Source organism: Camelus ferus, chromosome 5 (assembly GCF_009834535.1).
Source record: "Camelus ferus isolate YT-003-E chromosome 5, BCGSAC_Cfer_1.0, whole genome shotgun sequence".
NCBI classification, from domain to species: domain Eukaryota; kingdom Metazoa; phylum Chordata; class Mammalia; order Artiodactyla; family Camelidae; genus Camelus; species Camelus ferus.
The window spans coordinates 65,013,923-65,033,296 of record NC_045700.1 but is presented as its reverse complement, the minus strand read 5'-3'; the positions used below and the strand labels follow the sequence as shown (position 1 = coordinate 65,033,296).

Genomic DNA, 19,374 nt, shown 5'->3' with positions numbered 1-19,374 from the left:
CTGTAGAAACTCTTACCATTTTAATTTTGATGAAGGGCTGCTGTATTAATCTAGTGAGAGATCATTCCATCAAACCTGGTGATAAACTGTCTCCCTGAGAGAATATCAATCAACTTAAAGATGAAAATTAGCTTTATAAATTAACTGATGTTTGCTACTCTGATTTCCCTTTTATCCACTGATTCTCTATCCTTTTCTACATTTCCAAGCCTTTAATTTTCCTTTCTCTTTGTTCCTCCTCTATTATGTTTGCTTATGCATCTCTTACCACCATCTTTTAAAAAGGATAACCCACATATTACTACTTTTTGTGTCTTTAGTGCCTTGTACCGGAATTAATAAATAAAAGATACTCAAATATTATAAAAATGTATGCAAATTTAAGAACATTAAATTAGAGTTAGTAACAGTAGAGTTATGTGATTGTAGAGGTTCTGCAAGAGTCTCCATTGGTGAAGAGCCAGAAATGATGGTTCAATAAACTGAGGGAAACTTAGGTGGGATGCCATTTTCATTTTTTAGAACTAAGATTAGGAGCGCTGCAAAGCAAGACTTCTTAAGTATTTTTCCAATATTACAACATCCATTTAACCTCAAAAAGCAAAGAAAAGATTCAAGAGCACCTTTCTGTTCACTTAAAGTTACCTTTTTGTTTCTTTGTTACAATTCAGGATCATCCCCGTTCCTATGAAAGTTTCCTCATTTTATCGTAGAACCAGCCTGCATGGGAAGAGGGGCACCGGAACCCCAGTTTCAAGCGCTCTGGGCGTGGTGCTCCTTCCTCTGAGCTGTACTGTGTCCTGAAGCCAGGAAGAATGAAATTAATACTGACGACATACACAGCAAAGTGCCTACTACGACTGGGCACTGTTATAAACACTTTATTTACATTGATTTATTAAATCCTCCAGATAACTCGAAATGAGGAAACTGCCCAAGGTCACTCAGCTAGGAAGTGGTGGAGCTGGAATTCTAACTTCAGAGTTAGCGTTCCTTCCTAATGAGCTCCCGGCACTTACAGTAAAAGCCAACATCCCTGGTAGTCCAGAGGAGACAGTCACTCATGCCCACATCCCTTTATATGCCATGCCTTAGCCTCATTGTTTCCCTTTCAGTTCCTTGAACTTGTCCATGTCCGCCCCTCTCAGGACTGTTCTTCATTTTCCACTAGACCCCTGGAAGGCTAGGATATGCTGCCTTCTACTCATTACTGAAAAAAAATTGTTTAGTTGAAATATGGTTGATATACAATGTTGTGTTAGTTTCAGGTGTACAGCAAAGTGATTCAGTTATACATACATATATATATATTTTTTCAGATTCCTTTTCATTACAGGTAATTACAAGATATTGAATATAGTTCTCTGTGCTATACAGTAGGTCCTTGTTGTTTATCTGTTTTATATATAGTAGTGTTTATCTGCTAATCCAAAACTCCTAATTTATCCACTCCTTCCCCTTTGTTAATCATAGTTTGTTTTCTATGTCTGTGAGTCTATTTCTGTTTTATAAATAAGTTTATTTGTAGTGTTTTTTTTTAGATTCCACATATAAGTGATACAATATGATATTTGCCTTTTCCTGTCTAACTTACTTCACTTAATAAAATAATCTCTAGGTCCATCCATTTCTACTCTTCATTTTTTTCCCCATTCTCAAATGTTATTTTATTTATTTATTTATTTTATTATTGTATTTTTATTGAAGTATACTTGATTTACAATATTATGTTAGTTTCTGGTGTACAACATAGTTAGTCAGTTATACACACATATATATTCTTTTCCAGATTCTTTTTCATTACAGGTTATTACAAGTTATTGAATATAGTTCCCTGTGCTATACAGTAGGACCTTGTTGTTTACCTATTTTGTATATAGTAGTTTGTATCTGCTAATTCCAACTCCTAATCTATCCTTCCCCCTGCCTTTCCCCTTTGGTAACCATAAGTTTGTTTTCTATGCCTGTGAATCTGTTTCTATTTTGTAAATAAGGTCATTTGTGTCATTTTCTTAGATTCCACATAAAAGCGATAACATATGAGGTTTGTCTTTCTCTGTCTTTCTTCCCTTAGGATGACAATCTCTAGGTCCTTCCACTTCTACCTCTCACTCTACATGTCACTTCGTGGTGGCTTCCTTGATGCCCCCTATCTAAATTAGGTCACCTATTGTAACCCACAGAGCACAGTGACTTTTCTTCCTTCTCACGATCATCATAAAGTATAATGTTTCTGATTGTTGAATGTCCATCTTGCCCACTAAACTGCCAGGTGTATGTGAATAAGAGCCATATTTCCCCTAAATTTCCATATTCTAGTGCCTACCAATTTTCCTGGCACATAGTGTCCACTCAACAAACCCTTGCTGTAAAAATAAAACATGTATATAAAGTAAATATTCTGGGGATTGCTAAGAGGGAGAAAGTGAAATGAGAGCATAAAGCAAGTATAATTATAAAAATTTTTAGTCCATTTCGTGCAACCTTTTTATTTTCTAGACAAGGAAACTAAAGCCCACACTGATAAAGGCCACATAGCCAGGGCAACAAAACAAAGACTATAACCTGCATTTTTGACTGTGTTCTTTTCATTTGCATTAGGATCATGTCAAAATTGTTTCTTGAAGTTATGGGAAAATAATCTTTCCATTTTTATGATGACATTTATAGTTTTTTTGTATATTAACTTTAGGATAAAAGGTTTGTTTTCTAGTCCTGCACTGCATTTAGTATGGATGAACATTCATAGGTTCTAGCTTGAAGAAGTCACATCAACAGAATTGAATTTTAGAGATAATCACAGACTTCAGGGCAAATTTGGAAGGAACCATTTGATTTTGGAATCATAGAATTCCAAAATTGTAGCACTGTTGTTTTCTGTGTTTTGTTTGTGTGTGATAAAACTATATTTAAGGGAACTAGAGTGATTAGAAAACATTAATTTTTGTTCTGAAAACAGATATCTCCAAATATAACAATTAATTATTCACCTGCAACACTTTGATGTTGATTTGACAATGATTTAAAAATTTTTCTATATAGTATTAAAATACGAGAGGGATGTTTCCTAACTGACAACAGAGCATAAAGCATCGTTTGGTCCTGGGCCTTCTAGAGCATCATTAGAGGGAACAGTGTGCTTGGCCCGCAGAGCAGGAAAAGCAGCAGGCAGGGCAGCATTTAATAGAAGTGGTAAAGGTGAAGCTGGCAGATGTGATAAATCCCGACCAAGTAGAGCACTGCCCCTCAAGGGCCCACATTTGCACTGGTGTCAACCGAGAGAGACTGTAATAGCTGAAGAGAAATAAAACCACAGACATAAAAATACAGATTGTTCAATTGAGCAGACTTGCTCATGAGCACTTAGAAGATGTCCTTGAAGATGCCAATAACATGGGATGGAGAGAGGTTTGGTACTAGCATAAATCTGAGATCTTAAATTTACAGATTAGGGATTGTCTTTACCTGTTTCCTTCATCCTGTCTTAGCCTGCTCCATCCATTCATCCATCCTTCATTCATCATCCACTGATGTGTGATCAGATGGTCTTTCTAGTCCCTGCTCAATTTCATTTGAAAAGGAAAAATTTTAAATTTATTTTTTGGGGCAGGGGAAGGTAATTAGGTTTATTTATTTATATTTATTATTTTTTCAAATAGAAGTACTGGGGATTGAACCCAGCACCTTGTGCATGCTAAACACATACTCCACCACAGAGCTATACCCTCCCCCTCAATTTCATTTTTTACCAGAAAGTCTTTTCTTTTGTCCCATGACAGAAATAAATATCTTACTTTCTACTTATCATTTGATGAATAAATATTTTTGAGGGCTTTTTTTTTTTTTTTTTTGCTTTAGGTTTTATCTCAAAACCTTTTCTTCATTAACTCTCAAACAACTTTGAAATTGGTATTTTCAGTATTCTCAGTTTGAGTCCAAGAGAAGTTATGTATCTAACTTGCTCAGGTTTATACATTTAGCAAATGCTGAAGCCGGAGTCAGATTTAGGCAGTGTGGTTTCAGAAACCACAGTTTTCCCTGTCTGTGGTAATTAAATTTAAGTTAGGGCAGCCTTTGCCACGGTGAGAGCACATATACCGCTGTATGAGAAGACTGATTTAGGCAGTGCATACAAGGTTACTTAGTAACATTTAGTCATATATTGAGAATATTGGTCCCCTTCCAACCCTTCTGAATACATCAAGGAGAAGGTCTCATTTTGGTACTGGTCTTCAACACCAGTCTAAAATGTGTGGTGTGTTTCTTTGGGGGATGGGGATGGAGGGCAGGCAACCCAGTCTAGATAAAATTTCATATGGCTTGTTTCCATTGTACTTATTTTTACAGTTGCTTCTTATTTCTATAGCAGCTTCTACTGGTTTTCCATTTATGGTAGTGATAGGATATTTAATTTTTAATAATTTAATAAAGGTGGATTGTTTGAAGGAGAGTATTAAGTAAATAATGGTAGGTGAATCATACTGATATGGTAAAATCGTGGTGGTGGTGCACCCTAAGCCATTTGGAAAACGCTGAACTAGACACATTCCTTTGACAATGAAATTGGAAATTACTGCAAAAGGCCTGAATAATCAGTGAGTGTCCACATGGTTGTGGGAGGCTAGCTGTGTTTCATGTGATCAGGCACTTTAAAAGTATAAATGGGCAGGCCATGTGTTCTGTGGAAAACGCAAGAGATCAGACTGGAAAGTAGATAGGAGTTGAATAATGATTGGACTCGTAGTCTGTACTAAAGGACGTTGGACTTTTCCTTAAACTTATGGTGAGACACTGAAAGATTTTAAGCAGGATAGTGATCTGATTAGATCTGGGAGTTGGTCTTACGGGGATAGTATCCAGGCATAGGATGCTGAGGTCAGGCTTCCCCGGAGATGTTTTAGAGAAGGTCTGCTCCCGGCAAGCTCCCAGCATAAAGAAGGCTGGGCTGAGTGGAGGAAACTCAGTATTCTTCCCACATTTACTCATCAAATACTTCAATCCGTCTTCTCCAGGGATGGAGAGAGTAAGTGGGAGTGGGGCGAACAGAAGTACATGTCAGTTCAGCTGCCTCCCCAGAAGGAAAAATCAGGAATGAGGATTAAATGAACTAGTCTGGAGGTGTGGACATCTGTTTAAGAAAGCTATTAACCATTCATTTGTAAATGTGCAGTCCTTTCTGACTGACTTTGGTGTTAATTGTGATATTTTGAAGGTCCTCAGATTTCTGTATGAGAGGGCTGCTCTTGATGCAGGCCTCCACAGAAAGATGCAGGAATTAAAGAGTTGCATTTAAATTGGAACGACCATAAACAATGTTAAACTAAGGTAAGCAAGAGAGGGACATCAGTGCTGCAGCAGCTGGTGACCATGAGCAGTGTGACAGCAATCCATGGCTTTTTCTTCGTTTGATAGGAGTCAGTCCCACATATTCCATTCATGTAAATCCGTTCCTTTGGAGATACCACAAACTCTCAAAGTATTTATCTGTATGATGTGTTGCTTCATTCTAGCTGAGCTAAAATGTAAATGTGCAATAAGAAATATTTTTTTAAGGAACCAAGAAAAGGTGAATGTCCTCAATAAAAATGTAAATGTGTTACTAATTTAAAGATATATTGTTTATACTTGGAGGGTAGAAATTTCTTCCAGACTTACTTTTTTTATAGTACATACAACTAAGCAATGTTTATACAGTGGGAATGATGAGACAGAGAATCCAAGATTCAGCCTCAAAGCAACTGAAAGCTTTTATTTAAAGAGACTGAAATTGGAAATCAGGGCCAATCACTCACTGAGACATTAGAATTTATGTGCTTGTTTTTCTACAGGCAGTAAGTAGTTTGTTTCCCAGTAACTCCTCAGAAATAACCTACAGAATCAAAAAAATGTCCAAGCTGGGGAGCGTTTCGGAGGTCTCTTGCCTGATGCTAATCTGACAACACTATTGCAGAGATTGTGATATTTAAATAACCCTGCAGACACCTGATGTAACTGTGGGCTCTTATAGTTTGCATAATATATGTTGACAGATTTTAGAAAAATACAGGGTAGTAGTGGTTCTTTCTTTTTCTTTCTTTCCCTATCTCCCTTTCTCCCTTCCTCCCTCCCTCCCGTCTTTCCTCCCTCCCTCCCTTCTTTCCTTCCTTCCTTCCTTCTTTCCTTACTATTGGTATGTTTGCTTGTTTGCAGGTGTTTGCCATGGCTTATGGCACCATGTGTACCCAAGCTGAGAACTAATCTCTGTGGTTAGCAAGTGGTTTGGGGTGTTTGTCATGGGCTTGCTCATCCTGTGAGTAAAGATCCAATCTGAATGACTAAGTAGTGACCCTTGAGGAGACTGCATGCTGCTTAGAGTGCATTAAATGGAGAGCTCCAGGTTTTCAAATTTTTTTCTTATACATGTTTTGTTGCATGTACCGGTCAAAGGATGTCTCAGGGATTTCCGGTGGATGGAAGAAGATGATGCTTCTAACCAATTTCTTCAAGAAAAATTTGAAAGTGATAAGTTAAAAAAATCACAGCTCGTGCACTTTATAAAATATGACCAGAAGGGGAAAAACAGGATATAGGCATCTCAGCTGCTGTTGAGTCAGCGATTCATTTCCACCCAGTTGTATTAAAGGAGGCTTGTTCATGAAAAACAAGAGATGAGGGCGAGAGAGATGCCTGGTAAGGGAGGAATTTTAAGTCAAGTGGATAAAATTTAATCTGTAATCTTTGATGGAATTGCAAATACAAAATTAACTTTTTCCTCAGAGGAAAGATCTCCATTCCATAATCCCTTTCCTCTTCTAAATCAGTTAGAAACAGAACTTCGAGTGAAATTAAATTTCTGCAGTACACCCCTAAGTTCTAAGTTGAATTCCAGCTGATAAGAAGTGAACTACGTATTTTATCTTCATACCTGTACACATCATCAAATGATCATGTTTGATATAGATTAAGGAGTTTATTATCTATGAAATATTCAGTATTTAAAATTGATACACATATAAACGAAGCAAATCATTTCTTATGTTCACGATATTGAAAAATAAGCCAAAATATGGGGTGGGATGTGATGTATTCAGAGGGTCTCTAGGCAGCTAGTATATAGCATCTTTCTTTTATGCTCAGACTCTAAGCAAGTTGGGATGTAAAACAAAGGGGGAAAGAGATAACCAAAACAAAAGCCTTACAGCTGCTGGAGTCTGGGTTGGAGGGTGTGATCTTTGGTTGGTTTGCCACATGGGCCTGTTGAAGAGCCCCATCATTGAGCAGGATCTGCCCACCTAGACACAGGATGCTGAGGTCAGGCTCCTAACCTTGGAGATGCTGCAGAGAAGGTCTGCTCACCACAGGCTCCCAGCATAAAGAAGGATGGGCTGAGTGGAGGAAACTCAGTATTCTCCCCACATTTACTCATCAAATGCTTCAATCCATCTTCTCCAGGGAATGGAGAGAGTCAGGGGGAGGAAGGAGAACAGAAGTGCATATTGGTTGAGCTGTCTCCCCTGGAAGGAAAAATCAGGAACGGGAGAAAGTAAACCCTCCGCATCATGTATCCACAGGCATAGATGAAAACTGTGAGTGTAAAGAGATAGCTTTAAAGACATTTTAAAACAGGGGACTTTCTTATACATAAATCTTGACTTCTTTTTCTACTGACATCTTTTGGGATAGACACCTAGAAATGACGATTCTGCATCGAGGTGGGATATGCGGGTTTACTTCAATATAAGTAGTATGCATATCTTATTAACTCACTTACTCATTCATTCACTCAGTTAACAAATCCTGATGAAGCATCAAGAACATTGCAGGCACTATGTGAGGCAACGGGGGTGAGTTGGTGGGGAGATAGACGCCAGTTTCTCTTTCAACTTAAGCACAGTGGATGGGACAAACACTTAAACATGACAAGCACTATGATGGGGCTGGGGTGGCAGGAACAGCTTTTGAGAAAATGTGACATTCAGCCTGGAACCTGAGAATGAGCTGACTTAGTAAAAGTGAGAGTGGAGGGAGTGGAGAGAGTGATTCAGGCAAAGGCGATTCTAGGAACAGTCTCAGAGTCAGCCTGAGGGGCCAGAGAGGCTGAAATTTTGAGTTTATTGTTTCAACTCATCTGTGGTTCACTTTGAATAAATCTTTAAAGATTTAATTGAGAGAGAATTTAGTGTTTATATTTGCATTATTTTAAAATCATATTTGCATAAAATTTATCTTATGTGTTACTGGCTTATTAATGGCCTTAAGCAAAATTTTCCCTCCAAGATTACTTGAAATATGCAAGGACGCTCTGAATGATTTCCTCTTAGAATTTTTTCTTCATTTAAAATAAAAAAACTAAAACAATGTCACCAGAATGTGAGTTGCTTTTTTTCATTCCATTTGTCCAGTATATAGAGTCATTTTTCCTTCTGCAGACTCAGGTCTCTCTTTAGAGCAGAATTGTTTTCTCTTTTATATCTTTATTGATTTGTTCTACTTCTCATTTTCTTTTCTTTAGAAAGAGAAATACTCTTTATGATGACTCTCAATTTCATGCCCTCTAAATAAGCATCTATCCCTCATCACATAAGTCTTTGTCCTTTATCCCTCCATTCAGGAAGTTTCTTTAAGTGTCTTCTAAATTGCTAAATCCATTTTCCTGCTGTGTTAGACCTAATGTTTGCTGTTTCTAATATTGATTTTAAAACTTGTTTATAATTTAGATTCTTTATAGTCTTTTCTTAATCCATCCTACTCTTTAAAAAATTTCTCTCCATCTCAATCTACCATTAACTCTGTTTTATGGGCAGTATGGTGCAGTGGTTAAGAGTCCATGCTGTGCATCTGGGCCGCATGGGCTTCATTAAAGCTCCCACTTACTAGCTGTGTGATCATGTATAGTTTATGTAAGATGTTGGTCATTCCTCATCTGTAAAATGGGGACAACAATATGCCTCTCATGGAGCTGTTGTGAAGACTGAGTCAATTCACCTACAACACTTAGAATAGTAAGTAGTCAATAGCTTAGTTTCTAATTAACCCATATTCTATACCTTCCTAAGTTATTTAGAATTATTTGGAGTTTCATTCAACTGTTACTGCCTGTATCAATATGTGTGTGTGTGTGTGTGTGCATCTGTGTATTTTGTTTACCTGTATTTTAAGACAGCAAGTTCTATTAATCTTAGTTTTTCTTAATTCTTATATTCTTTCCATAATCCACTTGGTTGTCCTTAAATGTATCCTTTTAGGTTTTAAACTGATTGACTGATCAGTGTGTATCTTATTTAGTCAAGTTTCTGGCAGTTTGCAGTATTTACGTAGTGTGGTCTACTGACTTGAGTACAGGGTCCCTAGTCATGGGCATTTCAATATGGTTGGAGCTTAAGGCTGGCCTATCTGAAGCCATTTATAATTCTTCCTTTTCCAGGAAGAGGGAATGGCAAACGACAATACATGGCTCGCATTGCTTCCACAGCTCTGCCAGCTTCAGCCGCTAGCCCTTTGTCCTTCACACGGTAGTTATACAGCATCACTTCCCACTGGTTTCACTCTCAGCTGTATTGTATTGCCAGGACTGTAGTCATAGGGAGAGAGGAATTAATGAAGCGTGAAATAAGTTTGGCCATTCAGAAAGTAGCACCCACGTAACAGACAAGCAGTAGTGTCTCACCTTCTTGCTGAAGAAGATTCTGCGGACCTGAACCAGGTGGGTGAGGATGATTGAAACTCCTCAGCTCTCATGTTCTGCATATTTATATCCTCCTGAAGAGAAGGTATAAGATAGTGGTTAAGAGAGATGTCAGCATCATGGTGGTATGTGACTCTCTCTTTGACTTTCCCCTTCAACCTACAACCAGTAAAAGCATCCGTAACTCAACAAACAAGCCTCTGCCCAGCACAGTGGGGTGCCAGAGAGCTCTGCACATCTGGACATCTAAAGGTGGGTGGGATGGAACACACAGAGGAGGCAGAACCAGGGGAACAGCAGAGGCAGAGGTGGTGCCTGTGATCCTGGATCCCCAGCCACAGTAGCCTTTGAGAACCTGGTAGCATCAAGGGAGGCAGAACATAAGACTCTGGCCTCCCAGTCAAAGTGGTTCCCTCAACCACAGGGGTCCAAGTAGCAGTCTCAGTGGGCCAGTGATCCTGTCCGTCCATTCATGGAGGTGCCTATGACTATGGCCCTTCCCTGCCTCCCCCTACCCACAGTGGCGGTGCCTGTGAACCTGATAACCCTGGATGTAGGCAGAGGCACCTACAACCCTCGCTCCCTCCCAACCTCCCGGGGTGGAGCCTGAGACCTAGGAGACCCTGGACGTGTGGAGGTGCCCACCATCCCAGTGTCCCAGGTAGTGATGCCAGTAGCACCAAGGCTCCAATGATCCTGAAGGCACAAGCAGCAACAACCAGGGCAACGGGTGACACTTCTGACAGAGGTGTGGAGGGTTAAAAAGTGCTGATTCTCAAATATAACAGAGGCAGAGCAGGTAAGAGACCAGAAACTAGTGCTATAGCACCACTTACTGGAAAACAAAAGAGAGCCTCTAATTACTAATGTGTTGAATTCTTGGAATCAAGTGAAGAAAAAAAAAAAGCTTTACCTAAAGAAGAAAGGTGTTTGCTACTTCAGATGTGCTGGCAGACGAACAACTCATCAAGCTCCATGAAGAACCATGTTAACACTGTATCACAAAGAGAAAATGACAGTTCTCCAGAAACCAAGCTCAAAGTCATGAAATAGTGCGACCTAATTGAGAATTCAGAATAGCTGTTATGAGGAAACTCAATGAACTGCAAGAAAATATAGAAAGGCAATTCAACAAGCTCAGGAATAAAATTGATGAACAGAAGGAAAATTTTACCGAAGAGATTAAAACTCTAGAAAAGAACCAAGCAGAAATTCTTGACCTGAAGAACTCAACAAATGAGATGAAGAACACAACAAATGAGATGAAGAACACATTAGAAAGTACTGAAAATAGAGCAGATAATGTGGAAGAGAGAGTTAGTGAGCTTGAAGATAGAAATCTAGAAATGATACAGATAGAAGGAAAGAGAGAATTAAGATCTTAAAATAATGAATAGATTCTATGAGAACTATTTGACTCCATTAGGAAGAGCAACATTAGGTTAATGGATATCCCAGAAGAACAAGAGTGGTGAAAGGGAGCAGAGAGTTTATTTAAAGAAATAATAGCTTCCTTCCTGGGTAGCCTAGGTCAAATCAGTTAATTTCTTTGAGCTAGAGTTTCTTCATTCTTAGAGGCATAATAAAAATGCCTGTCCCACATTTACGTGAATATTTAAACTAGAGAGTGCTGAATAAATAGCAGCTTATTAGCCTCAACACATCCTTCCACCGGTTCACAGCACAGTTCTGTCTTTCCTCTAGGGTATGGGGCTCAAGACCCAGCCCTCAGTTCTTGTAGGAAGCTGTGAAATTGGTGACAGTGGTAGGACGGCAAAGAAGGTGGTGGGGGTTAAGGGCTGATGCAGGTGATCAGCCAGACTGGGGAGCAGGGCACATGAATCACCCAATAACCCAAATTCTCCAGATTCCAGAAATGATCGAAGACTCTGCAAGACAAGTTATCCCCAGGGATGCAGAGTTGATGGGTCCTGATTTCCAGCTGTTGCTCTGGCGTTAACACAGACCCACCCATCCATATTTGCATTATTCCTAAGTATTAGCACTTTCTGGACCATAGACATTTCTCTGAATGAAGGGACCCAAGGTGTTCAGGCTTCTACCTCCTTATGACTCCTGACCTGGAGATCTTTTCTTCTTCTTCACTTGGACCTCTTCACTGATCCTTGGGGCCCTTGGACATAAAATGGCTCATCTCTTCCCCTCCTTTTTTTTAAAGCCATAAAGTTGATTGTCTCTGGTGGTGCCCACACCTATAACATTTTTAATTCAATTTAATTGCCTACAATGGGGTCTTTTCTTATACAGCATCTTCCCTGGCTTTTTTTTTTTTTTAATCCTTATATACTTCACCCAGTACTTTTCATACATCATGAGAGACAGCATCCCCAAAGCAACTCTATTATTTCTCTCCCTAAAATAGATACAGAAGCTGGGAATTCATTTCAAAGAGGGCAGTCAGTTACATTTATGTAATACCTGTTATCCTTTATCCTGCCAGTCTGCCCCAGAGCTTCACCTGAACTTTGGTTTGGAAATTCTGTGGATTCTGGCAGATTATCCTCTGGTATTTCTACTCTCTAGTGCTGTTACAAATTTTTTAAATCTCTTTGTGTTTTCATGAGGGCAAATCAAGAATCAGTATTCTTTCCTGTAACTTATCCCAGATTTTCTCATTCACATTTATGGAATGGTAATTTCAGTCTTTAAATACAAAGAAGTTCAATTTATGTATTTTGAAAAATAACTTGAAGACTAACTTAATAATTCTTTGTAATATTATCTTCTCTTTCAGCTGAATTTTATTCTGTTTCTGAATACAGTTAGAGTTCTGGCTACCAAAATTTGGGAGACCAATGCAGTTGGGCATGATACAAGAAAACAATACAGGTAATTCCAGGATAGACATCCATCAGAGGAAATATTTGGTATTTAGAGCAAAGAACAGATATCAATTGATCTGAAATGTCTCTAAGAGATTAAATTTGTGAATGTGTATTTTTGTTTGGTTTAATTGTGCCATGTTATCAGAAAAGCGTATATATATGGAAAATATAAATAATAATAAACCTTCCCAATGTGCTTAAATCCTAAATTTTTAAATCTGTTCTTAGCAATTAGGGTTTTACCATAAATTGTGTAACCTCCTAGAAAATCTCTTACTGATGATCTTGGTAGACAGTTTTTTTTATATTCTTTAATACATCATAACTGAAAAAAATCAAGAAAATGGATTTGCTGTATTTTTCCAGTCTTTACATCAAATTGGCACCTCTCATACATTAATTTTTAAAAACTTTCAAATGTACTGGTTAAAAGAGGTCTATTATTCAGTCTGTGTTGAAGAAAAGGACAAATTGAGTATTTATAATCATTATCAAACTATTTTAAGAGTGTGTCCATTTCTTCCAATGATCATTTTGGAAGTTCTGAATCATTTTGGAAGAGGCTTGTATCCAACTGGACACACACATCCACTAGTCAGGTGGTTGTGTGTTAGTTTGCTTCATTGAACCAAGCAAGGGAGAGAGTCTGCTAGTAAAATGAATGTAACAATCTTATGCAACATAGTCACAGAAGTGACACCCCACCATCTTGGCCACAATGGATTGGTTAGAAGTAAGCCCAAAGTCCTGCTCACACTCAAGTGAAGGGAATTAACAAGGATGGTTTAACAAAGATGGTTTAACAAGGTGAGGACCACTGGGCACCGTGTAAGAGTCAGCCCACTAAATTGGAAACTGGGATTCCTCTAAATACATGAGAAAATGTGTATGAAGACGTAGTTAAAGGAAATAAAATCAAATTGCTTAGTTCATGAAAAACCAACCAACCAACCCAACCTAGAACTATAGATAACCTGAGATAGAATATTTGACAGAGAATATTTAGGGAAGGCAAGAAGTATTGACCACATGTAGCTCATAAGAAAATATGAAATGACAGATGAAGATCTAAGTGTAAGAAGAGACTAGGGAGCAGTTGATTCTAAAATGAACAAAACAAGCCAAAATGCTGCCTCTGAAAGTAAAGACAATTAATGAGGATGGACAGTACTTCTTAAAGTCTCAAACACAGACGTTAAAGAAGACTTAGGACAGAAAAAAAAGGCATTTCACAATTTTATGAAAATAGAATCCTTTCAGCAAGAAGAGTGGAGATGAGATTAGAGGATTTAGGAGATAATAATCATGAAACAGAATGAACTACCCGATTTAGTATAAAAGTGACGAAGAGGAGGGAGAGAAGGAAAAACTACCAGAAGCAATGGGGTCCAAAGATGAGGAAACGTCAGTCCCTGTTAGTTCTGCTAAGCTTTATTTTTTCTGGCAAGTTGTCTCTCCTGAAAGGACCTCTATGTTGATTAGTTAAAAGGCTGCTGTTCTCTCCCAGGAAGCTCGCCAAATCGACACTGGTGCTGGTGCTGGTCTTCGGGGTGCATTACATCGTGTTCGTGTGCCTGCCCCACTCCTTCGCCGGGCTCTGGTGGGAGATCCGGATGCACTGTGAGCTCTTTTTCAACTCCTTTCAGGTAGAGAGTGCCAGCTAGTCACTCGATGCCTGTGTTTTGCTCTTCCACCCCCTCACCACCTGCTTCTCTGTCCCTCTCTCTGGCTTTCACACACTTGTCTCCCGAGGGCCATGGAAGGGGCTGTTTTCTGGCACCTGTGCTTCCCCATCCTGCGGAGATCAGGTTAACCTCTCACCGCAGCAGAAGCTGCCTGGGCCCTGAGACAAGAAAGCGTGTTACTGTAAACGACGGGATGCCAACCGAGCAGGAATCTCCATGTGTCTGTATGGAAAGTAAATGAAAGCAAAAGAAGGGGAAGGCAGGCGAGAGAAAGAAAGGGAAAGGGAAACAAAAAGGAGGAGGTTGCTTCCACACATTTGGTCTCATTTGAAAACATGATTACCGTCATCCCTCACATGCTTGGTTACAGACGCTTCCTAACTCTTCTTCCTGCTCCTCATTTGCTGCCTTAGATCTATTTGCTATACAATAGTGGGAAGAAGCTTAAAAGGAAATCTGATCGTGTCAGTAATCTGCCAGAAGTATCCAGAGCCTTTCCACTGCACTCAGAAGAAAATCCAAACCCTGTTTCCTGGTGTGCAGAGCCCTGTGGGGCAGGGACCCTGCCCGACGGTGACCTCACCTCACACCCTGCTCTCCGTGGCCCGCGAAGTTTGAGCTACGCTAGTGCTTCCACACTTTCTGTTCTTCAAGCACATTCCTGCCTCAGGGGCTCAAACTTGCTGTTCCTTCTGCCTGTAATGCTCTTCTCTCTAATATTCATGTGGCCTGGCTTCTTCTCACTCAGACCAGCTTAAATGTCACGCCCTCTCAGAGAGGTCTTTATTGAGTTCTCCCTTTGACAGATGTTCCCCGTTTTCCTCTTTCAGCACCACTTGTTTTGCCTGATAGTCCTTATCATCTTACATGTTTCTCCTGTGGCTATTTGTTTATATTTTATCCTTTGTATTTCCTTCTAGAATGTAAGCTCTCACACAACAGGGACCTTGTGTGTCTCAATTAAATTGTTCCTCTCATGCTGAGCATTTCACATTGTATCAGCTCAATAAATATTTTGCAAGGAGTGAAAAAAAGTCTCTTTGTATTTTCACCATACAATACCCTATGTCTGTAGTTTCTATCACTCACAGTGTATAAATTTCACCAACCAGGGCATGGTCTATAATCCCTGAGTAGCAACACATGAAACAAATGTAATAGAAATCAGGTCTTTGTGTATCTTGGAGTGTTTTATGAAGTTGTTTGGTTCAGCTGACACCAAGGGAAGATTTCAGACAAATTTCATGTATACTTAAGGATTTCATACATTAGGAGAGAATCATTTGTATAATTTTCTGAAGGAATCATTAAAAAAAAAAAAAACCCCACAGTCTTTCAGCTTACACATTTAGACACAAGACACTTCATAATTGTGGTCTTCATAATTAAAATTACTTAATTAAAACATTCTATTTTCTTCTCCAGGGTTTCTTTGTGTCTATCATCTACTGCTACTGCAATGGAGAGGTGAGTTTGAAAGACCTCAGACCTCCTGCATGTCTTAACTGTAAGTAAGCTTGTAAATGGCCTTCAGGATAAGACCTGAATCTCTTTAGGGAACCTCATGGGTTATACAGGACAGAAGGGACAGGGAGAAAGGAGATAATCTAGTCATAAATTATTTTGAGAAAGCAAGAATTGGTGTAAATAAGCTAAAAGTTTTAAATGTCAATTCAGTTGCAAACCTTGATATCAAAAATCAAAAAAAACAAAAAACAAAACAAAACCAAAGTGCTGGAATGCAAATTAATACCTGGAAGGCAAGTGAACTTCATATTCCAGTCAGTGCTTCAACTTATATTTAATTTCAAGTTATATCTGAAACTCAGATGCAAGTTTCCCTGGGAGTAATGGATTCATTAGAACTTGCTGACATCTTTTAAACTACGAGATGGTGATGGGACAATTTCAGTTCATTTAGGAGTTGGCTGGAGAGAAATAAGCATGCTCTTTTAGATGACATCTGCTTACCTGGTTTCCACTGCTTCCAATGGACATTTCAAATAAGCTTGTGGAAAACTGCGATAGCGGTAGAACTGAATCTTCAGCGGCAAGAATGGAAACAAGAGCCCCACCTTATCAAGAATGCACTTGCAGTGCCTCCTTATCACAGTCCAGTCCTCTTCCCACTTTCCCTCCTGCAGTGTGCCTTGCAAAGCAATGGCGTTTCAGTTACATTTCAAGCTGAGTATCTTCCATGCCATTCCCCAAACTTATCCTTTTTCTCCTCCAACCTGGAGTCCTCTTTTTCCTCTCCCATGAGTCAGGTATTTGCATTGGCTTTATTTCAGCTTCTATTAAAATATGAACCTTGGACACACCCCTTTGCCTCTCTCTAAGCCTCAGTTTGCTCCTCTCCAGTAGTAGCACCTCTCAGGAAGGTTTTTGGAGGTTGAGAGGGAAAAGCACAGGTTTAAACTTTACAGGTCCACTTATACGCGGACTTTTTTCACTAACTGTGTCCTACAGTACTACACAATCTGGGGTTGGTTGGATCCACGGATGCGGAGCAGTTCAATTGGAACCCCAGGTACAGCAGGCCACCTGTGAAGTCATAGGGGATTTTCTGCCACATGCGGTGGGCACCCCTCACCCCCACGTTGTGCAAGGGTCCACTGTATGTGTAAAGTCCCTGGCACACAGTGGAACCTTGTTAGTGATGAGCATTGTGTTTGAAATCAGGGCAAACACCCATCGGACATGGCTGCAGTCTCTGATGGTTTCTGATGCACAATCTGGTGCTTGCGGTTTAGGTTCAGTCCGAGGTGAAGAAGCTGTGGAGTCGGTGGAATCTCTCCGTGGACTGGAAAAGGACTCCCCCATGCGGCGGCCACAGATGCGGCTCCGTGCTCACCACCGTGACTCACAGCACCAGCAGCCAGTCGCAGGTGGCGGCCAGCACGCGCATGGTGCTCATCTCTGGCAAAGCCGCCAAGACGGCCGGCCGGCAGCCCGACAGCCACGTGACTTTACCCGGCTATGTCTGGAGTAACTCGGAGCAGGACTGCCTGCCACACTTGATCCACGAGGAGACCAAGGAAAGTAACGGGAGGCAGGGAGATGAGATAACAACGGAGGAGTCCTCCAGGCAACTAGAATTTCACCCAGACCATGAAGGGAGGAAAGGAGAAACTGAGGATGCTCTGTGAATGGAGAGCCGTGTCTTTGAAGAACTGGTCCATCGGGTAGTGTCAGAGGAGCTTGGTCGGCATTCTTCTACTTGAGCCCCAGAGCTGAACATTCAGGGTTGAAGTGTTCACAGAAATTTTCAGGCTCCATGAATTGGCTCCTGTAAATACTAAAGCCACAAAAGAAGTGTCAGTGGAGTCGTTTATTACCTTATTTTGGCATTAAATTTTCTTCTGAATTGATGTGTGGTGCTTGCTCTGTGATTGCTCATTTTTCTGCTACTTTGGGGTAGAAAACGTTTCAGTTGCTTAGCTCCAGTTTTCTCTCATAATATTACTCTGAATATGACAGAGATCAGTTAGTATGTGTCATTTTCCGTTTCACAAATTAGTACTCTTTCTCCTTCTCACTTTAAAGTACGTCTATCTTTGCATTCATTTTGCCTGTGCATCAGAGCAATGACGGTCTGAAAATGTACATTGAAAGATTAAAGATCTCGGAAGAAATACACACTGGAAAATAAGTTGGCTAGACTTTGATAAACTAATAAATCTGTGAGGACCTTGCTTCTAAGAAAATTACTCAAAAAATAAATATTGTACATATTCCTCGTTTTGAATGTCCCCTCTGTGACCAGCCAAATCTCGAGCCTTTGCTCTTTTGTAAACCTTGATGTGTTATGAGGTTTTCTTAATCAGTGAGCTTGTGTCTGCAAACTGATTTTGTTTATAATCATTTATATTGAGAGCAAATCACACTGCATCTGTGCCTTTTTCTTCTTTGTTCTGTTGCTGTATTCCAAATGGCATGTGGGATAAATTAAAAATTCATTTCAGAAACACATTTTGGGCCACTTTTTAAAATTTACTCTTAGCATCTAACTTTTGTTTTTGAAAATCAACCAAATAGCCCTTCTCCAAATCTACAGAGATCAGCGTGTAGCTCTGGAACTCTGCTAAACTTGAAATTTCAGTATGTTGTGGTAGTGAATCAGGGTTGAATGCATGTTAGGTACCCAGCATCCTGCTGGGTTTTTACAAGCATTAACTCATTTACTCCTCAGCACAGACTTATGGAGTAAGTCTTACCAATGTCCCTTTTTACAGATGACAGCGTGACTCACAGAAGTGGAGTAACTTGCCCAAAGTCGCACATCTAGTCACTGAGAGAACGTGATTTCAGACACAGACCTTCAGACTTCAAGTCCCAGGTTCTTAACCATTATGCTATACCGTTGTCAATATATATATATATGGCGTTCATTCACCCAACAATTCAATGAATTCCTTCTGGGTAGAGAGTGCTTTAGGAACTCTTACTGTAATGTTGTCTAACCTCTGACCCTCATGAAGTTTCCACTCTAATGGGGGAGCCAAATACAGACAGGAAATGAAAACATCATGCAGTGTGTTTTTTGGTGAAATGACACAGGTCAATCTGATCCACCTCATTTTGAGGAATGATTTAAATATGCAACTAGTATCATGATGAAAAAGGTACTCTGATGTCTGCACACCCTCTTGAAAAATATTGCACTTTCTTCCCATGTTCATCCTTTCCTTCCTCCTCTGTACCGTACAGAGGTCATTTCCTTCCCATCCTGTTTACGAAGCTGCCATTGTGCATACTTAATTCATTTGATTCAATGCTATCCTGTCACATACTAATACTGCCTCCCTATTAGGAGAACCATCATGGGCTGAGCCAGTGATTAAGTTCAGTTTCATTGTTAATTCTGTGCAGGGCTTTACAAGTCACTTACCTTCCTTTGTAGCTCAAGTCCTCTATCTTCAAAATGAAGATCATATCTGCCTACCTTAGAGAAATGCTCTGATGATAAGAGAAATCACATATTGAAAACACTTGGTAAAATAAAAATCCCATACAAATACTTGGTTTAAGTTGTCATTACATTATTGTTTAAGTTAAATTTAATTTTACCCCATAATATTATAAAAGGCTTCATTGGTCATTGCAACATAATAATTATTAGACTATACATATTTTGGTAATATGGAAAACATGCATGGTTCTTACCTTCTAAGCCACC

At 39.6% G+C, this 19,374-nt stretch overlaps 1 protein-coding gene across 1 annotated transcript in view; it reads left to right on the top strand.

Moving 5' to 3' along the window:
• Positions 1–18,420, top strand: part of PTH2R (parathyroid hormone 2 receptor) — a 79,494-nt gene extending 61,074 nt beyond the window's left edge. The window contains exons 10-13 of the mRNA XM_006182117.3: positions 12,420–12,514; positions 14,018–14,156; positions 15,621–15,662; positions 16,949–18,420. Coding sequence (XP_006182179.1) covers positions 12,420–12,514; positions 14,018–14,156; positions 15,621–15,662; positions 16,949–17,344 — 672 coding nt within the window. The 3' untranslated portion in view covers positions 17,345–18,420. The remainder of the gene's footprint in view (positions 1–12,419; positions 12,515–14,017; positions 14,157–15,620; positions 15,663–16,948) is intronic.
• Positions 18,421–19,374: the final 954 nt, after the last annotated feature.